This window comes from Cibotium barometz, chromosome 42 (genome assembly GCF_041138505.1).
Source record: "Cibotium barometz isolate CiBa-2024 chromosome 42, ASM4113850v1, whole genome shotgun sequence".
In the NCBI taxonomy this organism is placed as follows: domain Eukaryota; kingdom Viridiplantae; phylum Streptophyta; class Polypodiopsida; order Cyatheales; family Cibotiaceae; genus Cibotium; species Cibotium barometz.
In genome coordinates, this window is record NC_141087.1 from 18,185,125 (window position 1) to 18,211,538 (window position 26,414).

At 44.3% G+C, this 26,414-nt stretch overlaps 1 protein-coding gene across 2 annotated transcripts in view; it reads left to right on the plus strand.

Moving 5' to 3' along the window:
- Nucleotides 1-333: 333 nt before the first annotated feature.
- Nucleotides 334-26,414, plus strand: part of LOC147614236 (calcineurin B-like protein 3) — a 49,868-nt gene continuing 23,787 nt past the window's right edge. The window contains exons 1-6 of one of the 2 annotated variants that reach the window (XM_086780785.1): nucleotides 589-724; nucleotides 1,461-1,569; nucleotides 2,030-2,181; nucleotides 2,329-2,411; nucleotides 21,548-21,607; nucleotides 23,250-23,358. In XM_086780785.1, the coding sequence (XP_086636911.1) occupies nucleotides 2,058-2,181; nucleotides 2,329-2,411; nucleotides 21,548-21,607; nucleotides 23,250-23,358 (376 nt within the window). In that variant the 5' untranslated portion in view covers nucleotides 589-724; nucleotides 1,461-1,569; nucleotides 2,030-2,057. Of the gene's footprint in view, nucleotides 725-1,460; nucleotides 1,570-2,029; nucleotides 2,182-2,328; nucleotides 2,412-21,547; nucleotides 21,608-23,249; nucleotides 23,359-26,414 lie in introns of both variants that reach the window. The other variant, XM_086780784.1, reaches the window with a different exon arrangement.

A 26,414-nucleotide genomic window follows, 5' to 3' on the forward strand; every position in this document is an offset into this window, starting at 1 on the left:
TATATTTTCACCTTGTTCTCACAATCCTTATCATTAGTTTTCTCATAAGCTAAATGTTCAAAACTCTCTTTCTCAATTAACCACTAATCTCTCTTTTAAAAAGAAAAATAAGTTATGAATCTCCCTCTCTCTCTGTCACACACAGACACATTGCAGCTGGATTAATGTTCATTAGAGAGGTATTAATTTTACCAATTGCAGAACTTACCCTGTAATTTAACAGAGGTGAATTAATTTCTGAGCAGAGAAGGTGGGTTATCTCTTAACCTTGGTGGGTTAGATACTTCTGACCGCCTAATCTGTATGGGTTGTCTTGCATGTGGGTTTCTGCAGATCAATCACAGTGAGGTGAAACAAGCAACACAATTATCGGCTGAAAAGGACTCACGAGTCGTTTCTCTCTGTGTTGATCTTCTCTTCCATCTTTTTCTGGTTTTTCCCCTGCATTAGAAGCTTGTGTGGGCTCCACACTTGGCCTTTCTTCTCTCCTCCCTCTCTCTTCTGCAACAAAAGCAACACACACACACACACACACACACACACACACACACACACACACACACACACTCAAAGACCCTTTCTTCTCTCTTCATCCTGCTGGGTTTTCTCTTTTGTCAGCAGATCTGGTCTGCAGGCAAAGGGAGCTGGCCGGCAGCCCAAGCTGCTGGCCTCGCTCTATTTCTTTCCCTAAGAGTCATGCGATGGACTCAATTGGGATATAGAGGTAATCTCTCTCTCTCTCTCTCTCTCTCTCTCTCTCTCTGTGTGTGTGTGTGTGTGTGTGTCTGTCTGTCTCTCTAACCCATCCTTTTTTTTTTGGGGGGCTTAACAGAGGTAACCTCTCTCTCTCTGTGTGTGTGTCTCTCTCTCTACCCTCTAATCATCCTTGATCTTGCCATTTGAATCACCATTTACTGCAATAATAATAGTACTGGAGAAGCCAGCAATCCCTAGCCTCTTTTTCTCAAAACCCTAGCTCTGTTCACAAAACCCTAGCCAATCTCACAAAATCCTTACTGCCTGTATAGCTTGAACCCTTGAGTATGTAGGCAAAGCCCACAGAAAGACCAATCAAAGATGCTTTTGGAAATCCTAGCCCATAGAGAAACAAACGAATAAAAAGCCCATTAGAAAGATTTTTATAGGATGATTAGCCTTAAACTTTGCAAAGTTGAGGGGATTAAGATAATTGAAGCCCCAGCTTAAGAAATCTGGTATAAAAACCACAAGCATTAATATGGGCTTAAGTAAGGGTTTGAAGTGAAGCTCATCATGCAAGGATAGCTAGCGTTGAATCTGCAATTCTAACATCCCAAATCACATTCTATGTTTTTCCAAATCTGCATTGTTAGCATCCTAGATCCCAGTAAAGGTAAAACAGCTGCGGGCAAACTCATTTAGTCTTTATGCATCTCCGGCTTTCCACAGAGACAGAAACCTTGGTTGTGGAAATCTGACAGGTTATCTTGCCAGTCCTTTCCCTGCCCATCGGAGAAACATTCTGTAACCTCAGACACCATCTCAGTATCATTTCCCTGCTTTTGGGACTGCAAGCAATGGTTACATCAGGTGCATCTCTCAATCATAAAGAATGAAAGAAATGTAGGATAATCATGTTGTGTCAGTCCTTTTTAGTTCTGTTTCCAGGTTGTGGATATGCAATGCATGTGCATGCGGGTATACTCGCGTAATTTATGTGATGTATGTGCAGGTATGCCCTTTTTATTTGTGTGTGTGTGTGTGTGTGCGCGCGTGCAGGTAGCCTCTTTTTTTGGGTTATTTGTATCTGCATATTCATGCTTTATGCTTTCATTATTTGTGTGTGTGCGCGCGCCTGCGTGCATGCATTACGCTTTTGTTATTTTTTGTATATGTACATGTATGCATTACGCTTTCATTATTTCTGTGTGCGTGCATGCGCGTGTGCATGCATTATGCTTTTGTTTTTTTAAATAAATTACACCTATCTCTTGATGTTTAGACTTATTTTTAAACGCTTTGAAGCTGAATGGGTGCCAGTATGTTGCAGGTATGGAGCTTGATGCTGTAATAATATCATGTTGCAGTGCCTAGAGGGAGTCAAACATGCACTGGATTGTCTTTTGGGCTGTTTCGACTCCAAAGGAAGCAAACATTCCCATCGTGTAGAAAATCCGGAGATCATTGCGAGTGAAACTGTTTGTAAGCTTTCGATTTCTGTGTAATTTTTGTCCAATATTTTGCATTTTTTAAGAGTTTGATATGATCTCCAAAAATGATCAATCATTGTGCAAGCTGGTGAGAAGAAGGCATGCATGAGAATTCTCCTTTTTTTTAATTTTTTGGCAGTTAGTGTTAGTGAAGTGGAAGCCCTGTACGAGCTTTTTAAGAAGATCAGCAGTGCTGTCATAGACGACGGTTTAATCAATAAGGTTGTTGCATCCCTGAATATGTCTCTTTGGTTTTGTAGGTACTTGTAGCTGTTTATCCACACTTTTTACTTTTTTGAATGTTTCTTGCCTTGGAATCAACACATCATGGGTGATGTGATATATACTCGTGGTAAAATGACTTGTTGTCTGCCTTCCCCCTCCTACAGGCGAAACACAATACCTCCATGTTTCTGTTGTCCTTACCAAGGCTTGCTAGGCATTGTCTGCAGTCACTTCAAGTTTTGGTTTTAGACCACAAATTCTACACAAGCAGGAAGAAATGCTTCCATGTTTTCATGGGGCAGATTCGCTAGTGACGTCTATCAAAAGTGCAGAAGTTCAACATAGGCCCTTATGATTTTCTGCTTTCATATGTAACTAGATGCCCATCCTGCTGGGTTTTTATCTGACAAACTTCCTTTGATGGTGCGAACCAAGACGATTGACAAGGTTTAATGGTTCTACCTACTCCTTGGCTCAATAATACCTAGGTATAGACTCAGTTTAATGAACCTACTTGCAATCTCTTGCACATCTTATGGATCTTTATGGACCTTTGGGACATACACCCCATTGTCAAGGGACTTAGTTTTTGAGCTTGACTATGATGGACATGATCCTATTAGAATTTAGTATACCTATGTCCAAGAGCTAAGTCCCATTCTCAAGGGACTTAGTTTATGAGCTTGACTATGATGGTTATGATCCTATCAGTATACCTATGTTGCCTAGTGCTAGTGCTACCTTACTACTTAGTCATACTAAGGAGCTGTGACACACCTCATCTACGGGCAATAGGATCAGGGTTCAAGGAGGTGAGCAGCCATCTACGAGCATTGCAGCCAAGGGAGAGGAGTCGGGCAGGTATGGCAGGCCTGTGGGCTGTTTTAGGATTGACGGCAATAAATGCTGGTCGCCGGCAATGATAACAGTCCAACAACATTTTATGCAAGCCGACCAGCACTATTAGTGCATATAGATACGTGTATCAAATTCGTCAAATTCATCTTCAGTTTCTTAGTGCTAGTCTCTCTCTAGAGCGTTTCTCTACTGAGTGTGGGCTGGTCAAGGAGATCTTCAACCATGTGAGCTGCGAGATGATGTCTTCACCCTCAACCATCATTTCAGTTGTATTACTTCTTTCTTGTACATAATACAGAACAATAGATGTGTGCTGTGCGTGTTTGATTTTGCAGCTCTCTTCTCTATCTCCTCTCTCAAACCCTAGCATATAGTGTGGCAGGTGATCATGCCTACATAGCCTTCTCCCTCACATGCTAGTACATTTCTCCTCAACTACTTATTTGCTGTACTAATTCTTTCTATTTGCTACTTCCCTTAGTGCTAGGCTTCATTATGGCTGAGTCTACCCTGCATCTCCGGAGGTTTGACAAAAACTCAGTACGAAGGGCTTTGTGTGAATATATGCTCTTATGTGTGTGTGTGTGTGTGTGTGGAGTGCGTGTGAGCATATCTTGATAAAGAGTTCTACACCCACTATTGGGCACTGATGACGTTAGTGGGGATGTCCATAGTATCTAGTCCATACTATGCATAATGGAGTTGATAGTTATATAGTCTTGTGGATTGACTACCATGAGTATATAACATGCACGTTCCTAAAAGGTGAATTTGGGCATGTTCTTGGATTCATCTAGGTATATACATTTCTCCCATGCCAGGGATGTGTTGGCTCCACTTTTGGTTCATATGTTTAACAGGGCAATATACAAGGGCTTTCCCGTCAGTTGGTCCTTGAATACCACTGTGCCCATTCTGAAGGCAGGTGACCCCATGGACCCCAACAACTACAGGACTATTATGATCGGTCACACATTGGCCAAGATCTATGATCGATCTTGGAGCATGATCTTAGCAGCAGCAGATGGGCCAAAGAGCGAAGACTCGGAGCACAAGGGAAGGCAGGTTTTCGGAGAGGACACTCCACATTGGATCACATTTTCACATTACGGGGCTTCATTGAGGAGGGGAGAGCTCTGGGCATCACATATACTGTTGCTTTGTGGATTTCCGCAAGGCTTTTGACACCGTCCCACGGGCTAGATTGATGAGGAGATTGCAGGATATGGGAGTACCAGCAGATATGCTTTGGAGGATCCTCACACTGTACGAGTCCATCATTGGCAGATTTTGCCCCGAGGGGTGACTCGGATGTCATACACAGCACTACCGGACTGAAACAGGGCTGCCCTGTCTCCTACTCTCTTTGGGCTAGACATTGATGAGATAGCTGACTACATAGATAGATAGGGAGGAGCAGGAGTAGAGTTGGGAGGAGTCTTGATACCTATCTTATTGTATGTAGATGACATTGTCCTTATCTCTAATTCACCAAAGGGGCTGCAGAGGCACTTGGATGCATCATGGGCTTTTTGTGAGGATTGGGACCTCACGGTGAACCTTGGGAAGACCAAGGTTATGATCTTTAACACATCCCCACAATGGGTAGGTAGATCCGCACCTCAGTTTACATATAGTGGGCAGCCTGTGGAGTATGTGGTCTCTTATGTATATCTTGGGATCACTTTTTCCGGGCTTGAGTTCTCTATGCGGAAGGTAGCTGAAACCAGATTGATGCGAGGGTATGCGGCTCTGGGCTCACTTGAGAGGCATTGCTCACCGATACAATTTCAGGAGCCGAGGACGAAGCTCTGGCTGTTTGACACATTAGTCACACTTGCATTATTGTATGGAGCTCCCATTTGGGGTCTCAGTTTATACCACAGGAGGAGATGGAGAAGGGAGTCAAGCTGTGACAGGTATATGATGGGTAGAAGCCGATGGAGAGGCCACTAGTGTTGATCATCTCGCACATGATCAGCTGACGCAGATTATGGGAGCTCCCACCAGATAGATACCCTCGGCTTGCCCTAGAGTCCTCGAGATAGTTGGCACTTGATGGAGACACATAGTGTTGGAACTTGGTATGCATAGGAGAGCACTTGGTTTGGTATGCATGGCATGCAGATGGGGGCACTGCCCTTTGCTGTGAGCTGCATAGAACTGAATAGGGTGATTAGGAAGGACATTGTGAGATTGGATACTTAGAGGACCTGACGTCCACCCCTCCAACCCCTAGGGACGAAGATGGCTTCAATATTCTTGTGGCATGCCCTCTCGGTACCTACCTTTTGCGGCGTCGATGGAGGAAAGGGTGCAATTTGCATTCAAATCCAAAAGCAACAAACTTTGCACTCATGACTTGTCCTTGCTCACTCACATAGGTTGGCTCCATGAATGTGGTGCATCAAATTGCGGCAAGATGGGGCGCTTGGTGGAGGTGGAGTTTCCCTCCATTGTATGGACTCCATGTGCCTCTCAGTATATTAACTTGATTGTTTACAATGATACTTGCTTATATACCTTCTTGTCTTGAGTCCCCTCCATTTAGCCAGCTCTTTGCCTTGGTTAACTCTTGTGATTACGGAAACTTTTATGTTGAGATTGAGTTTGCTTATAATAGTAGTAAGCATGCGGCTACTGGTTTTAGCTCATTTATGCTGATGTCACCAATTGGTCGACCATTTGGTCCATCTCCAGATTTGTGTCTTGTTCACTTGAGGCCAGGCCGGTGTCTCATGTGAAGGGGCCAGTATTTTGCATAACATGGACGGGAGCCAGACTGGTGCCATCCGTGTGTTAGCAAGATGGTGTTGTATGGACGGGAGCCAGACTAGTGCCACCCGTGTATGACTTGGACTGCGTTCTATCCATGGGATTGTCACGCCATGGAAGAGCCAGTATTTGTGCCGTGTCTTGCCAATGGGACTGTCACTCCATAGGGAGGCTTGTGCTTGGATCTGTGTCTTACCTATGGGACTGTCACTCCATAGGAAGACCGGGATTTATACTTTTTGTCGTGCCAACATTGTGCCCGACAGGAATGTCTAGTACTTGTTCCATGAACGGGAGATATGTCCATGATATTGTTTGCACATGCATTCATGTTTGCATGTCTGGAACTATTTTCGCGTGACTTGTATTCTTGTGTTTGCTTGCCTGACGTGCCACTTACTGAGCGAGGACGCCTGCCAGTGAGTCGTGAAGTTTGCTCTGTCTTCTGATGAGTTTTGTTGCGTGTGAACAGGTGGTAAGTGTATTTCATTTTTTTATTTTATAGCATTATTTCTAACCTTTGTTTTTTTTTTAATTAATAAGGTTGCAGGTTCACACTCATTAATGAGTGGGCGGCCTCCTCAATATTTTATGGTGCCCTTTTGTAGGGTGGGCATCCATTATGGGCACCCACACATGGGCTATGGTGGGGAGAGAAGCCCTCCCTTAATCGTGAGTGTGGGGGTGGGTGCATGGCCACCTACCCACCCCCCCTTGGGAACCTTCGAACTGGCTGCCCCCATGCAAAAAGGTGGGTCGGCCAGCTGTACGAGGGGCCCCCACCATCGCTTGGCGCCTCTCTCACTCTTGCTCTCTACCCCACAAGCGGGCTGCCAACAGGCGTCACTCTCCCCCTTTCCATCGCTTGGCGACTAGGTGGGCAGCAGCTGCAGGCAACTCCCTCTCTTGCTGCCTGGTGGGCAGCAACCAGGCGGTTCTCTCTCTTGTTGGCTATTGGGCAGCAACAGCAGCCAGTTCAAGGCTTTCTCCCATGCATGCACAGCCGGTCAACAGCAGTCTGCAGCAGCCCTTCTCTCCATCAAGCGTGAGCTCCAGTCGGGTGTGTGTGGCAGCCCGATTCAGACCCAAAACAGTCCCATATTCAGGTCTCTCAATACTTGATGCTGCAGCCCGGGAATAGTTCCACGAACTCACACATATTGGCTAGCTTATACTTTGTTGATACCAAAGGTTTTTGCAAAGCTTATTGAAAGGGATTCAAGCAAAGGTCCTTGGTGTAAATCTTTCGAGGGATATTCACTGCTGCTAACACCCGTTCGGTGCCGGGTAGTCCAAGCTTTTGGAGAACCACGGTCTGTGGGTGCCGAGATCGGGAGAGCTAGGCGTTAGTACGGGAGCGCGTGTTTGTGCGTGGTCCTGGAACACCAGTGGGGCGTTCTCTGCGGATTCCAGTGAAGGCACGGGACTGTAGAGACTAGACTTCTTCAAGTGGTTCGCTCTACTTCGAACGTCTACTTCAAAACTATTGGTTGGTAACTGTATTCATTTCAGTTGTACATGGACATCATTTGGTTCATTGAACCCATGGAACATTGTACCCCTTAAATACTCCCAATAATATATTATATATATTGAGGGGGGGGGTCGGCCGGTTCCGGCCCTAGTGCTGGTGTCCATTGATCTTTATTTCATTTCAGTTTTTTTTTTTCCAATTGTTATTGAGTTGTCCATTCATATTGTGATATTTAAGTTGTGCTATTACGCGTGTGGGTTGTGCTGTTACGCGTGTGGGTGTCCAACGGAGTCTATTCCCACTTGACGGGATCGGTTTCATTGGTATCAGAGCACGGTTATTTCCCTCTTCTTAGTGGGGAAACGAACCTGTGTTTTGAACACCCCGCTTCTAGCACACTTAACACAATGGACAGCCAAGGTAACCCTTTGGAAGTGCCTAATTCTAGGGGCCCATCAAGTGCCTCGTGTGGTTCTGATGCTTTGCAGGAAAGGCACAAGCCCCTTGAGAGGGTGAATCATAGTGATTTGAGGGGACAACCGGCTCGTGGAAAGACAGTTATGCAAGAAGAGGAGCCTAATGCATTGAGGGCTGAATTGGAGCATATGAGAAAGCTTTTGCAGGCAAAAGAGCAAGAGCTGAAATTCTTGCATGAAGATCCCCATGTACAAAGTGCCACCGAAGCAAGGAAAGCTGATGCAATGGTGGACATGACTTTTGAGTCCATGGCACAAGAAGCCAAGGGAGTTGGCACTTTCCTACCTCCTCCACAAAGGTGATATCAAAGAGGGGGAAGATGGAGAGCTGAAATTCAGAAATCCACCTCGCTTGAAGCATGGAGATCCCGCATCTCAAAGGTTGAGGTCATTTATGCAAAGGGAAGAGGTGACAGTCACCTCTCGTCATGCATCTTCTCCACAAGGCACAAAGGGTGACAGGTATAAGTATGCTAGTGCTCGTGGAGGGCATGATGGTCACATGTATTCAAGGCATGTATCCCATGGAGGGGGTGACAGGTCTGCAAATAGAAGAGCTTTGTCTACTGAGTTGTCTCATGGAGAGACATTGCCTTATGCAAGAAGGTCATATGCATCTGATTTTCAGGTTCGTAGAGCACATGCCACCGTGCTTCATGAAACCTTCATGATGGCCCATGGAGCCCATGCAGATAGGGCTGCCCCGTTGAATAAGGGGAAAAGAAAAAGAGAAGACCATGAGCCTCATGCCAGAAAGCTCAAGGAATTCAAAGCAGGTGACAAGTCCGTTAAGTTTGATGTTTTTCATGGAGAGCATGATGCTTCCAAGGTGTTAGCATTTGTGGCACAGTTTGATATTGCTTTTAGTGATGAGGACTTCACTGAGAAGTCTAAAGTACGCCATGCTAGCATGTTCTTGAAGGGGATAGCTGCTCATTGGTGGATCACTGAAAAGACCACCAAAGACACCATTTGCACTTGGAAAGCGTTTAAGGACAGATTTTATGCCCAGTTCTTGCCACCTAATGCGGAGTAAACTCTCACCCAAAAGTGGGATAGTCTTGAGCAAAGAGATAATGAAAGTGCGCAGCAATATGTCAATAAGTTTTGGAAAGTGTTGCTTGAGGTAACTCCCTTTATGCAAATCACTGAGGATGAAAGAAAGAGGAAGTTTCGCTCCGGATTGCAACCAGCTTATCATTCAGGCATTGAATTGCACCTGAAACACACTTTGCAACAGCTTATAGCCTCTGCTCTTGCTACGGAGCAATTGGTGCTCAAAATTAAGCAAGAACAAGGGGGTTCTAAGGGTAAAGATAAGGCTGTCCCAAACCTGCAAAAAGGTGGATAGCCACCTAAAAAGAGTTTCCGGGAGGTCGAGAAGGGAGGTAAAGCTGAAAATACCTCATCCATGGATAGTGTGCTCGAGAAGAACAGGTTTGGCTTGACTCCTGAGCAAAGGGAGCAATATGCGAACGAGGGGAAATGTTTTGCATGTGGAAGCAAAGAGCATATGTTTCGGCAATGCCCCAAACGTAATCAAGATGCAAGAGGACAAGCAGTCTAAGCCTGATGTGCATGCAGTTCCCGATATGCAGGGTAGTGTTGATCATGCTGGCAAAGAGGGAGATTCCATCCCTATTGTATCACACATCCATATTAATAAAGCAATAAAAAAAAGTCTTTCTGCGTACTTGGTTTTTTTTGTTCGTGAAAAGATAGAACATAATGATGTGAATGTGGATGTATTGACATAAGCTTGGAAAGAAGAATTTGGTAGCAGATGCATTGTCCCAGGAGGCCATATGTGGCTGCAATTTCAGTAGCCCCACATGGGGAATTGACTACTATGCATGATTTGTATCATTTGGATGCTGACATATTTGGGCTGATTTGATGGCTGGTCACACTCATGCCTCTTATGTGATCAAAGAGGGCTATCTCATGAACGAAAATTGCCTATGTGTGGTGAAGGGAGATACTCTTTTGGCCAAGCATACGAAAGGACATTGAGGCTTATGTGCGTGCATGTGTCACCTGCCAAAAGGTGAAATTTGATAGGCAGAAGCCTCCAGGTTTGCTACAACCATTGCCTTTTCCCTCGCAGCCATGGGAAAGCATTGCTATCGGCCTATCACCCGCAAACGGATGGTCAAAGTGAGGCTGCAAATTCAGCCGTGTTGGATTTGTTGAAGTGTTATGTGGCAGATCAAAAGACTGCATGCGAGAAGTATCTTCCACTTGTTGAGTTTGCCTACAACAATACGGTGCATGTCTCCACGGGAAAGGCCCCGTTTGAGATTATTTATGGCAGAGTGGTCTTGCCACCCATCCTTCGTACAAAGGATGAGATTTTTGCAGCTGATGAGTATGTACGTGACTTGGATGTAGCCTTTGCTCAGGTACGGACAGCCATTGCAAGGTCACAAGATAAGCATAAAATGGTTGCAGACAAGCATAGAAGGGACATGCAAGTCAAAGAAGGTGATTGGGTCTTGCTGAAATTTGAGAACGCTAGGCTTTGGAAGAGGCCAGGACAAGAAGGATCATATCCTAAGCTTTCTACTCGGTATTATAGACCCTTCAAGGTGATTCAAAGGATCAATGAAGTGTCATACAGGCTTGCTTTACCTAGTCATTGGAAGATTCACAATGCATTTCATGCGAGTCTTTTGCGGAAGTATGTCGGGCCAGATCCTGACGAGCCTGTCACAGAAGATCCACCAGAGATTGATGAGCTTGAGGAGATCCTCCAGCCAGAGCAGATTGTCTTTCACAAGGAGAGAAGGCTACCTGCAGGAAAGCTTTCCAGGCGATACCTTGTGAAATTCAAGAAGAATTATTTGCCCATTGATGCAAAGTGGGTAAATGAGGATTATTTTGTTGACTACCCACAGTTGTCGTAGGCATATCTTGAGGCTTTTCAGTTGAGGACAACTCTTCAGAAGCCCGGGGGGATGTCACCAATTGGTCGACCATTTGGTCCATCTCCAGATTTGTGTCTTCTTCACTTTAGGCCAGACCGGTGTCTCATGTGAAGGGGCCAGTATTTTGCATAACATGGACGGGAGCCAGACTGGTGCCACCCGTGTGTTAGCAGGATGGTGTTGTATGGACGGGAGCCAGACTAGTGCCACCTGTGTATGACCTGGACTGCGTTCTATCCATGGGATTGTCACGCCATGGAAGAGCCAGTATTTGTGCCGTGTCTTGCCTATGGGACTGTCACTCCATAGGGAGGCTTGTGCCTGGATCTGTGTCTTACCTATGGGATAGGAAGACCGGGATTTATACTTTCTGTCGTGCCAACATTGTGCCCGACAGGAATGTCTAGTACTTGTTCCATGAACGGGAGATATGTCCATGATACTGTTTGCACATGCATTCATGTTTGCATGTCTGGAACTATTTTTGCGTGACTTGTATTCTTGTGTTTGCCTGCCTGACGTACCACTTACTGAGCGGGGACGCCTGCCAGTGAGTCGTGAAGTTTGCTCTGTCTCCTGACGAGTTTTGTTGCGTGAACAGGTGGTAAGTGTATTTCATTTGTTTATTTTATAGCATTATTTCTAACCTTATTTAAAAATAAATAAGGTTGCATGTCATGTGCACCATAGATGCCATGGACATTCTTAGGACTAGATCCAGAAGAGGCAGCCAGATAAAGAGTAGAACCAGGATGATAGAGCACAGAGCACTCTTGGCAGGGTAGACTGGAGAAAGACGTGAAGAGAAAAACTGAAGTTCAGATGACTGTCGGGTGCAGGCTGCACAGATGGCTGTCGGCTGATCATGGACGTGGTCGGCTGAAACAGAAAACAAGGGCAGCAGCAGGCGCAAGGAGGAGGAGGAGTCAGATGTATTAAATAGCATTTTATGCATTTATTACTGGCCGACCAACAGTCGGCCAGTTTACCAAGTGTCCAAGGGGCTATAAATAGGCCCACTTGCTCCTTGTGTTAGTCATTCACTCCTACTAGGGGTGTGAGTCATTAGGGGTCCCATAGGGGAAAGTTTTGGTGTATTCCACCTTTTCTAGAAGGCAGCCAAGGGCTGCAGACAAGTACCCTTTTTGTACCATATCAATATACTGAATTTCCAGCACTTCTCTCTCTCTCTACTCTCTCTATATATCTGCGTTTTGCATCAGATGGTTTCCAAGAGTGTTTAGGGCTGAAAGAAGACTCCCAGAGCTTCCGCGTGTTACATTGGTATCAGAGCATCAGGCTCAGCAAAGCTAAACACTGATTTAGTCCCATATGATGGTGTACAGGTCCAAGGTACAGGAAAGTACATGGATTCAAAGCCCAAGGCAAGGAACACAGATCGGGAAGAACTCCCAGGAGGTTTGTTGGTGGTGTTCCACAGTGCCAGATGGGGATGGCAGTTTCGTGAGCCAGATAGGTTCTCAGGTAATGGTCCCAAGGGAGGTTGATCCTCCAAGGGTGATGTGAGAGTGCCAGACTCAGTTCCTAGGAATGAAGACCAAGACGGTGTTCAGAGTCAGGGCAGGAATGGATTGTGGACGAGAGGAAGACCAGATGCATAGATCTTCGTCTGAGACAGAGTGGTTTGGAGAACAGGTCGGGATTTCAAAGAAAAAAGGTTGCCAGGGATGGATGATGACAGAGGGACTTCAGGACAGGATTGGGATGATGACAGTCATCCAAGAGCAGGTTGGAATCCCATCATCAAGTTTAGCAGAGGGGGATGTCATGTGCATCATAGATGCCATGGACATTCTCAGGACTAGATCTAGAAGAGGCAGCCAGATAAAGAGTAGAACCAGGTAGAACCAGGATGATAGAGCACAGAGCACTCTTGGCAGGGTAGACTGGAGAAAGACGTGAAGAGCAAAACTGAAGTTCAGATGACTGTCGGGTGCAGGCTGCACAGATGGCTGTCGGCTGATCATGGACGTGGTCGGCTGAAATAGAAAACAAGGGCAGCAGCAGGCGCAAGGAGGAGGAGGAGTCGGATGTATTAAATAGCATTTTATGCATTTATTACTGGCCGACCAGCAGTCGGCCAGTTTACCAAGTGTCCAAGGGGCTATAAATAGGCCCACTTGCTCCTTGTGTTAGTCATTCACTCCCACTAGGGGTGTGAGTCATTAGGGGTCCCATAGGGGACAATTTTGGTGTATTCCACCTTTTCTAGAAGGCAGCCAAGGGCTGCAGACAAGTACCCTTTTTGTACCATATCAATATATTGAGTTTCCAGCACTTCTCTCTCTCTCTCTCTCTCTACTCTCTCTCTATATCTGCGTTTTGCATCAGATGGTTTCCAAGAGTCTTTAGGGCTGAAAGAAGACTCCCAGAGCTTTCGCGTGTTACATGGTTGCAGGTTCACACTCATTAATGAGTGGGCGGCCGCCTCAATATTTTATGGTGCCCTTTTGTAGGGTGGGCATCCATTATGGGCACCCACACATGGGCTATGGTGGGGAGAGATGCAGCAGCCCATCTCTCCATCAAGTGTGAGCTCCAGTCGGGTGTGTGTGGCAGCCCGATTCAGACCCAAAACAGTCCCATATTCAGGTCTCTCAATAATTGATGCTGCAGCCTAGGAATAGTTCCACGAACTCACACATATTGGCCAGCTTATACTCTGTCGATACCAAAGCTTTTTGCAAAGCTTATTGAAAGGGATAAAAGCAAAGGTCCTTGGTGTAAATCTTTCGAGGGATATTCACTGCTGCTAACACCCGTTCGGTGCCGGGTAGTCCAAGCTTTTGGAGAACCACGGTCCGTGGGTGCCGAGATCGGGAGAGCTAGGCGTTAGTACGGGAGCGCCTGTTTGTGTGTGGTCCTGGAACACCAGTGGGGTGCTCTGTGCGGATTCCAGTGAAGGCACGGGACTGTAGAGACTAGACTTCTTCAAGTGGTTCGCTCTACTTCGAACGTCTACTTCAAAACTATTGGTTGGTAACTGTATTCATTTCAGTTGTACATGGACATCATCTGGTTCATTGAACCCATGGAACATTGCACCCCTTAAATACTCCCAATAATATATTATATATATTGAGGGGGGGGGGTCGGCCCGTTCCGGCCCCAGTGCTAGTGTCCATTGATCTTTATTTCATTTTAGTTTTTTTTTTTCAGTTGTTATTGAGTTGTCCATTCATATTGTGATATTTAAGTTGTGCTATTACGCGTGTGGGTGTCCAACGGAGTCTATTCCCACTTGACGGGATCGGTTTCACTTATGTACGGTTATCAGCAAAGTCACCCGTTGCCATAGGATTACGGGGGGTCAAGTTGCAATCAGCAGTGGATTTGTTACATGATATGTAGGATATGCTGAAAATTGCAAGGGGAAGCATAAAGAGTGCCGAGCTCAGGATTACGCAAATTGACGATGGACCTTGAGAGTCTTACATGAGGGCATGTGGGTATATCTCAAAGTCCTAAAGGACTCTAAGAAGACGATGAGGATTGGCAAGCATTACAAGCTATCTTCTCGATGTTGTGGTCCTTATGTGATCGCAAAGAAGATTAGTGATGTGGCTTACTACTTAGCACTACCTCCTGGAATCAAGATTCACCCTGTGTTTCACATTAATCGTTTATTAAAGGAACGTTTGGGTGAAGGTGATGAGATTGTGCTTGTAAAGGAGATCCCTAGTGAATATGAGGAGTTGCATTTATGAACTGGCCGATTGCAGAAACAAGCCGACAGCCTCACGATTTACTACACAAGGAAAAAATAGGTAAAAGCCCATAAAATAGAGATGGCTCCATAATACTGAGATGCACGATTTCTAACACATACAAGTTCTTTTTTGAGCATTTTGACAGCCTTTCTATTTGTTTTTGTCCACCATAAACATTCTAAAACTTTGGACATGAAACTGTCAATATCCTTATTCGACCAAGGCATAAGACGCAAGTGGAACTGAACATAAGCCATGATCATGGATTGGACAATACGTAGGTGTACATGTAATGGCCATGTTGACAGTTTCGAATACAGAATCTTATGATTCAACTTATCTATGACCCATTGTCTTTCTTGCTTGAGAGACACTTTTCATCTGATAGGATATCCAAGACGCCTTACAATCTAATGTGGAGGTAATATGAAACCTGGACAAAAAACGTAATGCAAGTCACACTCTTTAAGAGGCAATAGCTTGGACTTAGTAAAATTAACCTTCAATCCAACAGGTAGTCCATATAGCTTCAAAGCATTCATGATTGCATTGAAATCATGTTGTGTGTTTCTAGGAAAAAAGAAGGAATCATTTGCATACACATGACTGACAATTGACTAGCTCTTGTAATGTCAATACCATGCAGCTTCCCTTCTACAATAAAATTATCCATATACAAGAGCAATGGATGAGTGGCTATCGCATAAAGCAAGGCACTCAATGGACATCCCTGCCGCATGAATCGTCAAAGCTTCCACGGAGCAGAGTTTTCATTTTCAATAATACATTGGGCTGTGCCTTCCTCATACAGCCAGTATATGATATTCCTCATTTTTGGACCTAAACCCATTTTGTCCATCACTTGAGCTATGAATTGCCATTGAACACTGTCAAAAACCTTTTCAATATCTATTTGCATGATGAGTACATTTTGATTCGTATATTCAATGCCTATATAGGCATTCGCAATATTGTCCATGATTTGTCGCCTAGGCATAAAACCATATTGAGCAGGGTGCAACCCATCATGAAGGACATCTTTCAATCTATTGACCAGGGAGCAAACGCACTAGCCCTTGCTTCCAAGAAGCTCGTAGCACACCAAAGTGCCAACAAATATTAATCATATAAAGCACTTCATTTTTAAGCGAATCCCAATATTCAAGAAAGAGCTCTGTTGTCAAGCCATCCCAACCAAGAGATTTCCATTTCCCTAAACCACATAAGGCATCATGCAATTCTTCCTCTGTAAAAGACACTTCCATTTACAATGTTGTTTGAGGTGTAACAATTTGGTTAACGTGCTGCAAAAGAACATGATGGCCATGCAGGGTTTGCTGCGATGGTTGTGTAGGGGCATCCATAAAGGGAAATGATCTAAAAATTGCATAGAGAAGTCTATGGACATAGTGCAAGTAAAGGCATCGAATTGATTTGCATTTAGCATTTACCATCAATCCAATTTGGTCCAGTAGTCATTTACTGCATTGTATATCCTTTTTGGGTAGACATTAGGTGCACACACTCTTATGATTTGAAGTACATTTTGCCATGCCCTTTTCTCAGAAGCAGTCATGTGTGATCTATGAGAGCTATTGTCTTCATAGTTTGGTGAATTATTGAAATCACCAGACAAAAAAGCATTTGTGACCTGTGGATAAGCTTGTAATTGGTGCCACATTTGAGCTCGTATTGTAGATGTTTGCAAAGCATATACTGTAGCAAACTCAAATATTTCACCATTCACCATACATTGAATGATCATCATCTGCCTTGAGGATCATTATAGGCCAAATGAGACTGTAGCTCATGCCTAACCAAAATGGTAGCACCAGAAAAAGCATGATTACCAGCATAGAAGATATGAAAACCAGCAAAGCAAACTTCCCTCCTAGCAAAAAATGCTAGTTGTGTTCTTGTAAGCAAACTATGTGTGGTTGAGTTCTATGTATGTAAGCCCAAATCTGCCTCCATTTATTTATTTGACAGAGGTCTTGTACATTATATGTCAAACATCTAAGTGGTATATACAAATTTACATGTTTTGTAGTGGGATCTCTAGGAGATAAAAACCCAAGCATCTCTGATCACAGCAGTCCATGACTCTAGCCAGTGGTCCAAATCCCTCTCTGAAAAGGCAATGGTAGCGCCCTCGAATCTCATAATATGCTGTGCAGCGACAGATGTAGTGCTCCTCCGTCTCTGGCTCTATCCAACAAATCTGACAAATCCTGTCCCCTGGAGGTATGCCTCTAAATCTGCTTGTCTCTATCTCTAACTGATGTGAGGAGGTGCGGATCTGCCCAATGGTGCACCTCAATCCATGAGATAGATGGGTATCCATGTAGCTCAGTCTAAGTATAAAGCCATCCTCAGTGGTGCGGAGAAGATGGTCTCTATAGAAAGCCATCTTCGTCCCCAACTCCTGTGAGGGCTCTAGCCATGTCCTCCTAGTGTCCAACTGAATGAGGTCCTATCTGATGACTCTACTAATCTCAGAATGTGTCAAGGTGAGAGAGGGTGCCTCCAGAGAGTACTAGAAGGGTGGAAGTCTGTCTAAACTGAACCCATGGAGCTCAAACTAGGATGCTATCTGCGCATACTAACATGAAGTGTCTCCCTCCATGGCTAGCTGATGAGAGGACTCTAAAGCAAGTCGTGCATACTGGTGTCGGGGAAGCTCCCAGGTGCTATGAATGAAGGACACTGATCTGGCAAGAGCCTCGACTACGATCAGTGGTGCTCCCATCTCGGCTCTAATAATCTCATGGGGTACCGAGGTCTTAGCCCGAATCATCTTGGAGATCATGGACACAAGCGGTCTCTCCATCAATCTCCATCCATCATATGTGCGTCCTGATCGACTGTGACGATCTAGGCTAGGCCCCCAGATCTGTACTCCATATAGCATCGCCGATGTGACCAGCGTGTCAAAAAGCCAGAGCTTAGTGTATGGCTCCTGAAACTGTACTTGTGAGCACATCCTCTCTAGACCTCCTAGTGCTAGATATCCTCTAGTTAGTCTGGCCTCTGCTGCCCCCCTCATGGAAAATGTGGGCCCAGTGAACACCACTCCAAGATATGTGTATGAGTCAACATACTCCACTGTCTCCTGCCCATATGTGAAAATAGGCGCTGATCTCCAGACCCACTGAGCTGTAGTATTAAACACCATAACCTTGGTCTTACCAAGGTTAACTGAGAGCCCACTGTCATGTGCATAAGCATGTAAAGTATCCAAGTGCCTCTGCATACCCTCTGGTGAGTCTGCTATAAGCACAATATCATCAGCATATAAGAGAAGAGGTATCCAAGTGCCAGCCAACTGGGTTCCTCTGTCCGCTCGTGTCCCAATATAATCAGAGATCTCATCAATGTATAGTCTAAATAGAGTCGGAGAGAGCGGGCAGCCCTGTTTCATCCCTATAGTGGAGTGTACTGGCTGGGAGAGACCCTCTGAAGTCCGCACCTGCCCAACTACTGGCTCATAAAGTGCCATAATACCCCAAATGAGCTCACTGGAACCCCCAAGTCTTGCAGCCTGTGCATCAGTCTAGCTCGTGTCAAAGGCCTTGCGGAAATCCACAAAGCCACAATAGATCCTCCTCCCATGTGCTCTGCCCTCCTCAATGATAGCCTTGAGGGTAAAGATATGATCCAAAGTAGAGAATCTCCTCCTGAAACCGGCCTGTCCTCCCTGAGCTTGGACCCCTTGTCTCTCTGCCAATTTGCTCAACTCCTGCTCAAGAATAGAGGCATATAGCTTGGCCAGCGAGTGACCAATCATAATGGTGCGGTAGTTAGTCGGCAAGCTCGGATCTCCAGACTCGAGTACCGGCACAATCGTGGAAGTACTCCAAGTTCGAGGAAACCCCTCACACATGGCTCTATTAAACATGAGAGCTAGCAAGTCTGCAATCATATCTCTAGCATGTATGAAATGCTCGGCTACAATGCCCTCATGATCCTGTGCCCTCCCTGTATGCAATCTGTTGATGGCCCTCCTCACCATCTCTGCTGTGAAGAAGGTAGAAGTGGGTGGACAGGGCTCTGGAGGGTGCGGTAGTGGTGGCTGCTCTGGTACTGTGTAGAGGGAGGTTGCATACTCGCCCCATGTATCTGGAGAGGTAATGGCCGGAGGAGGCACCGCCGGGGTGGGGGGGGGGGGTGGGGGGCGCTCTTTAAGCAATCTCCAGGCCTCCCCAGAATTCTGACTAAAAAACAGTTGATACATGTCTCTCTCCAGCCAAGCTAAGAATGCTCTCTTCTTCCGCCGAATGAGGCATCGGAAGATGATGCGTGATTGTCTATATGTAGTAACACCTGTGGCCACCTCTCTCTGTAGCCGGGCTCTGAGCGAGGGGGGGAGAGACTTAAAGAGAGAGAGAGGGCTATGGTGCTACCTTGCTGGCAACTGGTGCAGACGTCGAGGAGAGAAGACAAGCGAACGTACGGTTGAGCGGCGCCCTCAAGAAAGATGCGAAACAGTAAACCTTAATTTTTTCAGGTGAAGTGAAACGCGTTTCGTGGTGACCCTGGTCCGCACAAGCATTGAATGCGCCTTCGAATCACGATTCTCCGAGTCTTGTAATTCGGCAAGGAATTCATCCTCTTGATCCTTGGTCCACCTCCTCGAGTTCTTAGGACGCTCGGGCTTCTTCTCACCACCCTGTACAATCTCCCATAAACCCTTATGGATGAACTAGATCCGCATATTCGACTTCCAATGGGGATAGTTGGTTTTGTCCAACTTGTCATCCTTGTTCGTACAGGGGGGGATCCATATCCATAGCAACAAAGTACACAAATCTCAGCACTCCAAGACTTCTCTCGAGCACTTTCCAACGAAGCGAGGCACCAGGACCAATCAGCCTCCTCTCAAATCTGATAGAGAAAGAGGCTGGACAACAGCAAAACAGTGCACCAAAACTCACCGGAGACAACCAACCGGGGGAGGGGAAGCCGGGGAAGAAGTAGAGATGTCGGGGCTGCTTGTTAGGTTGCACCACATCCGAAGAGAAAACTTCCCACTGCAATCCTCGCTGTTAAAACGGAGAAAACAGCTCTTTCACCGCGATCAAACGCTGAAAAACAGCACCAAGAAGCTGGCTGATAACTATTACCATCTCCGGCTTGCACAACGAACTCTCCTAACGGCCGCGACAAAACAACTCTTTTCACCAAGAAGCTTGCTGAAAAACAGTTACAGATGCTTGGCTGCCCCTATTACCATCTCCGGCTCGCACACTATGAACTCTCCTAATGGCCCATCGCAAGCCCCAACGGCCAGCCGCCTTCAATATGAACCCAATTCTCCACGTTGCCGCTACTGGTATCCTAAGTGATTGATACCATGTTGGAGTATGCACAGGCAGAAGCATAAACAAGAAAAGAAAGAGAGAGAGCAAGGGAGATAGAGAGCTTGTGGACAAGATCACCTTTGATAATAGCATGAAGCTTCACAATGGCAATACCCAGCAAGAGAAGTGTTGCACTGTGCTTGGATTGGACTACATCAAGTGAATAATGGGAGACCCTTTTTTATAGTGATGTGAGGGAGCTGGCTGATTGCTCCACGACTTGCTAAAATAGGAGAAAAAGATAAATACCCAATAAATAGGTATTCCCCAAAATACATTGAGATGTACAAATTCTATCAGAGAGGTGGGGAGTTGCTGGAAAGGCCAAATATATCATTTGGTACATGTTTTCATATTTCTTGTTATGGCAAATCTGGGTTAAGAGTTTGTAAAATATTGTACAAAATAAAATACTCCAATAATGTACTTGGTATTGAGGGGGGGAGGGGCGGGATCGACCTGGTTTCTCCCCTAGTGTGGTGTCACTATGCAATTGTTCATTTTTAGCATTGTCTTTGTCTTGTGATGCCTCCATTTCATAAGTGTTTTAAGTGTTAAGTACTCACACCCGACAAGGTGAATTACATCCAACATTGTTTAACAGTTAAGTATATCCAACAATGTCTCACATTGCTCAACACTAGTCTTCCATTGGTTTACCCCCCCATCCCCTCCCCCCCTAGTTTCTCTTGCAGACCCTATCCTTTATTAATAGGGGTTACCTTGGTCTTCTGTCTCTCCTAAACTACCTTGCACATGGCCTTAGGATCATGACTCATGCAGCATGCTCTTGAGGCGCAATGCACATGACATTATAGAATCTTGCTCAATTTATTGTATTTGTAGGCTGTTCTTAAATGTTTTAGCTTGCAAGAGAGGCTTGCTAACATGTCCAACTGATGGTTTACTAGCCTTCCCAGCCTTTGAAATCTTAGGGATGACTTGCATTATGGTTATCGCACATTGCATTGCTGCTGTAAGAGGTTTCAAATCGAACTAAGATATTTAATTTGAAAGTACAAGCTTCATCACATACTTGCACTTGATCATTGTGTGCAAGCAGAACATACACACCTTTACAAGTAAGGACCAAGTTGTCTATTAAGGCCTCTCAAATGATACATGTTGACTTGAAGTATGGCACATTTGACTTACAAGTAAATCTATCTCAATACAAAAAATTTGGTAGACTTTTTTGTTCTGGTAGACTTTATACGCTTATCAAACATTTCAAACACAGGTTCTGTTTTGCTGAAGCTTTTGCCAGGTGAATGCTTGATTCAAAGAGTTTCATGTATCATTGCAATTCACAAAGAAACTTTTTGCTTATGACACGTCTACTGATGCAATATTTAATTTGACTAGAATGTGTATCTTGCACTGAAAAGTGGGGTGGTTATGATTTAGGAAGAAAATCTTTTTTTGTTTTGTGAAGAGCATTTGTGATTAATCCATAGAAACAGTACGAGATTTTGTGAATTTTTGAAAATTGAGCAGCATTTTTTCGTTTTATTGCATGTCATGATGAACAGGAAGAATTTCAGCTAGCATTGTTCAAAACAAGCAAGAAGGAAAGCTTATTTGCTGACCGGGTTAGTTGTTATCTAAGTGCACGGTTTTTAATGGGAATGCATTTGAACTTTGCCAAGATAGATGCACTTCAAATTCAAGCAGCTAGATGTACTTCAAAGTCAAGAAGCACTTGAAGTTCAAACTTTGAAACTAATCTACAGAACCTTGAAACAAGTTAATGAAACTGTTTGTGTGTATGTGCACAAAACTGAGGCGTTTCTCTCAATTACATTTTTTGAGAAAGTTTGAAAACTTATGAAATGTCCTGTCACCTGTGGTTTATGTCATTGGTAACTAGTCAATTTATACAGCGACCAGAACCACGTGTATTGTTTTTTGAGCCTTGAGTTACAATTGTGAGCAGAGAGAGTGTTTCTTGATTGCTCACTTAACATCCAAAGTCTGCCACAGTCTTACAATGTCAGCAAGTCATTGTTGCTTTCACAATCCATGTTATGCTTCTTTTAGAAACAAGGAGGATAGGTGAGGGCTCAGGTTGTCACCAGTGTACTGTAAGTCACATGTTTAGATTAATGTGGAAGTATAAGAAACAAGCTAATGCATTTCACATTAAAAAAAAAAGAGAGAAAGGGACTGGATTTAAAAGTCATGGAAAGCTTTGCCATGTTTGTGGTATTGAAGGCTAAAGAGTACGGTCAACGGATGGCTTACTCATTGATTCATTGAGCGACTGCGGTTAATTTGTTACCTACTAAAGTAAGTTTCTATTCTAGTTCTCTTCATTTGTCTATGCTGAACAAGCATCCAGGCTGTTCTTCTGTAGACAAACCTTGTACGTGATAGTCATGCATGCCATGCATCTTCATGTGGCATTGCTAGGCCACCTGTGTCATGGGAGTTGCATGGCATGTGTGAAACGCTGGGCTGAACAAAAAAAATAGAACTCTGTTTATTTGGGAGCTAAAAAATTCAAAGCAGACAGGCTGTACAAGCTGCATTCGTGCATACTGAATGGTGGCATGCTTATGGTACCAGATGGGGCATCAACACTACCTGCAAGGGAAAGTTAGCACTTGGGACTTTTGCCCAGTTACTGCCTTCGAGTAATTGCAAGGGAGACATTTACACTCTTGTATACGTGTAAGAGTTTGAGAGACATGGAAAAAAACACAGAAGCAAAAATCAAGCTAAAATCCAAATCTTCCTGTATTTACGAATTGCAAATTTTCTATGCATATGTACGAGCATATGCCTCTAAACTATGAGCCACTATCTCTAACTATGTGTAGAGAAGAACATTAATTGTTTTTTTCACCTCAAGGTCAAATTTGTCAAAGTCTGACAAAGCCACCTGATCGGCTTTCTTTGCATTTCTAAAAATTGCCTTTTTTCAAACAACTTAAAAACCTTTAACTATGTGTAGAAGCATGTCAATTACATCAGTTCATCTAATATCATTCACTCCTGTTTTTTCAAATGTATATGTACGGCACTGGAGCTACTTTTATTAATACAAGCCATTTTGAAGATTCAATTACAAGAGTAGTATTAAACAGTTTGTTGGGCAATGCTCTTTAGCAAGCATTGTGCTGGGAAACTCTGAACGTCAAGAATCTATTATTTTTGTTAAAAAAGTTGGAACATGTTTATGGCAGACATCTTGATTTTGGGATTGTGGATTATGGATTTATGATCTTCCAGGTGTTCAATTTGTTTGATACCAAACATAATGGTGTGCTAGATTTTGGAGAATTCGCAAGAGCACTCTCAGTGTTTCATCCGAACGCTCCTCTTGATGAGAAGATAGATTGTAAGTTTCAAAGGTCTCTTGCTAAGGTTGGAAAAGGAAGTTCTTTGGGGTTTCCAAAATTTCACTCTATATAGAGGCTACTTGAATGTATATGTCTTGTGATTAGCATCCTTAAGGTTTTCATGTGTGCTAAAGTTTCATTAATCATTTAAATTACTCTTAGTATAGGGAGTTTTAAAGTGCTCAAGCACAATGCGATTTCTCCTCTCTTAGTGGTGCACCAAGCGTGCATTAGGCTAGCCATTGTTGGGAGAGATTAAAAAGAGATGTAACATGCCTTTCTACCAGCCTTTCCCATAAACAATCCCTTCCCTCTGCTTGTATGTCTGCTTTCCTTCCCTTTCCCCCTTCATTGCTACTTTCTTTGTCCTTTATCTCTGCTCGTACAGGCAATTTTGTTGCATAAATGTCAGATGTGGGCTTCTACTGCACATGTTGCAGGCTGCTTCCCTCCACGATCAGCAATGCATTGCAGATCTCTCTCTCTCTCTCTCTCTCTCTCTCTCTCTCTCTCTCTCTCTCTCCCCTTCCTTTTTGCAGATATTTGGAGTTTTCCCAACAAGGGTGTTTTTGTTGGGTATTTCCGGTGTCTTATTTATGTGTGTGAACACTCCCTCTGAGTGTGTGTGTGTGAACCCACTCTTAGAGTGGTTAAATATCTAGATTACACAACACCACATCAATCAATCAATCGTCTCATTGAGTCGTGCAACATATTTTCTTTGTAGAGCTGCCACAAAATAAATGGTTCGATGATGAATGCAAAGAAGCTAGGCTGAGGATAAAAAATATGCAGAATAGTGACGCACACAGGGAAGCAGAAAAGCACTTCCATGCACTCACCCGAAAGAAAAAGAGGGCATACATTCTAGAAAAAGAGTGGCAAGATGCCATTGAATTTGCCAAACGGAGGAAGAAATGCTCAAGTATGTCAAGCAATTATATATGCACCCACATGCCCACCTATGGTCACAAATGCAGTCCACCTTAATAGCCCAGATTTTTTCTCACTAGAGGCTGTGAATGAAGGCTTGAAGAAAATGGCTAACGGGAAGGCCGCTGACACATTACACCTCAAGGCTGAGCTACTCAAGTGGACAAAAGAGTATACAAGAGAATGTATTGCTCTTCTATTGAATGATGCAATTGTCAACAGTTTCCCACCAGAATGGCAAGAGAATTGGATAAAGCCTATCTATAAAGGGGGAGATAAGAACCAACTCACCAACTACAGAACCATTATGGTTGGATCCACTATGGCCAAGCTATTTAGTACGATTGTTGAGAGCAAACTCAGCTTATGGGCAGAAATGAATGAGAAGAGAGCCATTGGACAAGCCGGGTTCCGGAGAGACCATAACACAGTAGATCACTTGGTCACAATACGGGTTCTGATGGAGGAGAGCCGTTTACAAGGAAAACCCCTCTTTTGCTGCTTTGTAGATTTTAAGAAAGCATTTGACACCGTGCCAAGGAACAGCCTATGGGAGAGAATGGTGCACTTAGGGGTGCCAAATGACCTAAGGGTGGCAGTCTATAAACTCTATGAGAAGGTGGTCTGTCAACTCAAAGGCACAAATGGAATGTCAACCTCTTTTTACAGCAATATGGGTGTCAAACAACCTCTGTCACCAACTTTGTTTGGCCTATGCATTGATAGATTGGAAGAGTTGGTCAGGGAAATAGAGCCTGCTGAACTGAAAGATGCCCCTCAAATTTTTGGATACACTATATTACTGCTACTATATGCAGATGATGATGTATTTTTTTCATACACAGCATAAAACATGCAGCGGATGATGCACATGCTCCATGAGTTTTGTAAGGAAAGTGGCCTAGCAGTTAATGTCACCAAAACTAAAATGATGGTAGTGAAAACAATTCAGCCTACCAACTATCCATGCATTCTGTATAATGGACAGCAAATTGAGATGGTGCAGTCATTCAAGTATCTGGGAGTTGATGTCCCGGCAAATCATAGGTGGAATCAGTGTGTACAAAGAAGGATTGATGCTGGGTGGGGGAAATATTACCACTTTGAGAATGATTGCAGCAGCAGTAACACCAAGAGATGGCACATTAGGCGCATATTATTCGATGCATATGTCTTACAAACGGTGCTCTATGGAGTTGAGGTATGGGGTGGCAGTATCTCTCCATCAACATGGAATGACATTGAGAAAATGCAAAAGGCATTCCTTAGAAGACACATGGGAGTCAAAATTACCACTCCTTACTCTATATTACTCCTTGAAATAGGCAGCAGACCCATTGAGCTCCGAGCACTTGAAAGGGTTTTTAAGTACATAAGGAAGGTCAAATCCATGAAGGTAGAGAGACTACCGAGGAAAGCATGGGAAGCAAGTAAGAGACCACAAAAGACGAACAAAAGTAAGATGCTATCATCAGGATGGATGCATGACATCAAGGGCTGGTTTCAAAGATGGGGTGTAGCCTCGTACCTAGATACATCACCAGACAAAGTAGACGAGATAGCATTCCACCAAGCATTATTGGAAGCACTACATTGCCAATGGCAATCAGTAGAAAAAAGGGCTAAATATGAATACTACTGTTCGCACATTAATCCAAACCACTGGGTCACATACTCACAAGAAGAAGATAATGCTCAGAAATACATAAGCACACCCATTCCTGTTAATGCCAGGCGAGGTCTTGCGCTCATCCGCACCCGGTCACACACTCTCGAGATTGAGGAAGGAGCATGGAGCGGTGTCTCGAGAGAGAGAAGATTATGCTGGCTATGTAGTCTGGGAGCAGTGGAGACAGAGGAGCATGTTCTTTTAACATGCCCACAATATCAGCACATAAGGAGAGATTTCAGCACCACTTTAGAAGGATACACCGACTTAGTGAATTTGCTCTCGCATGGCCAACTTGCTACCCTTTGGCATATACTTCATCAAAATTCTCAAGCACCGTGACTACCTTGTAACGCAATTGGCCACACACTAGTCTTTTTTTTTTCCCCTCCCATGAAAGGAGGAGGCTTTGTTTACAGCTTTTGTACTTACTTTGTGGGGGTCCCATGGGCC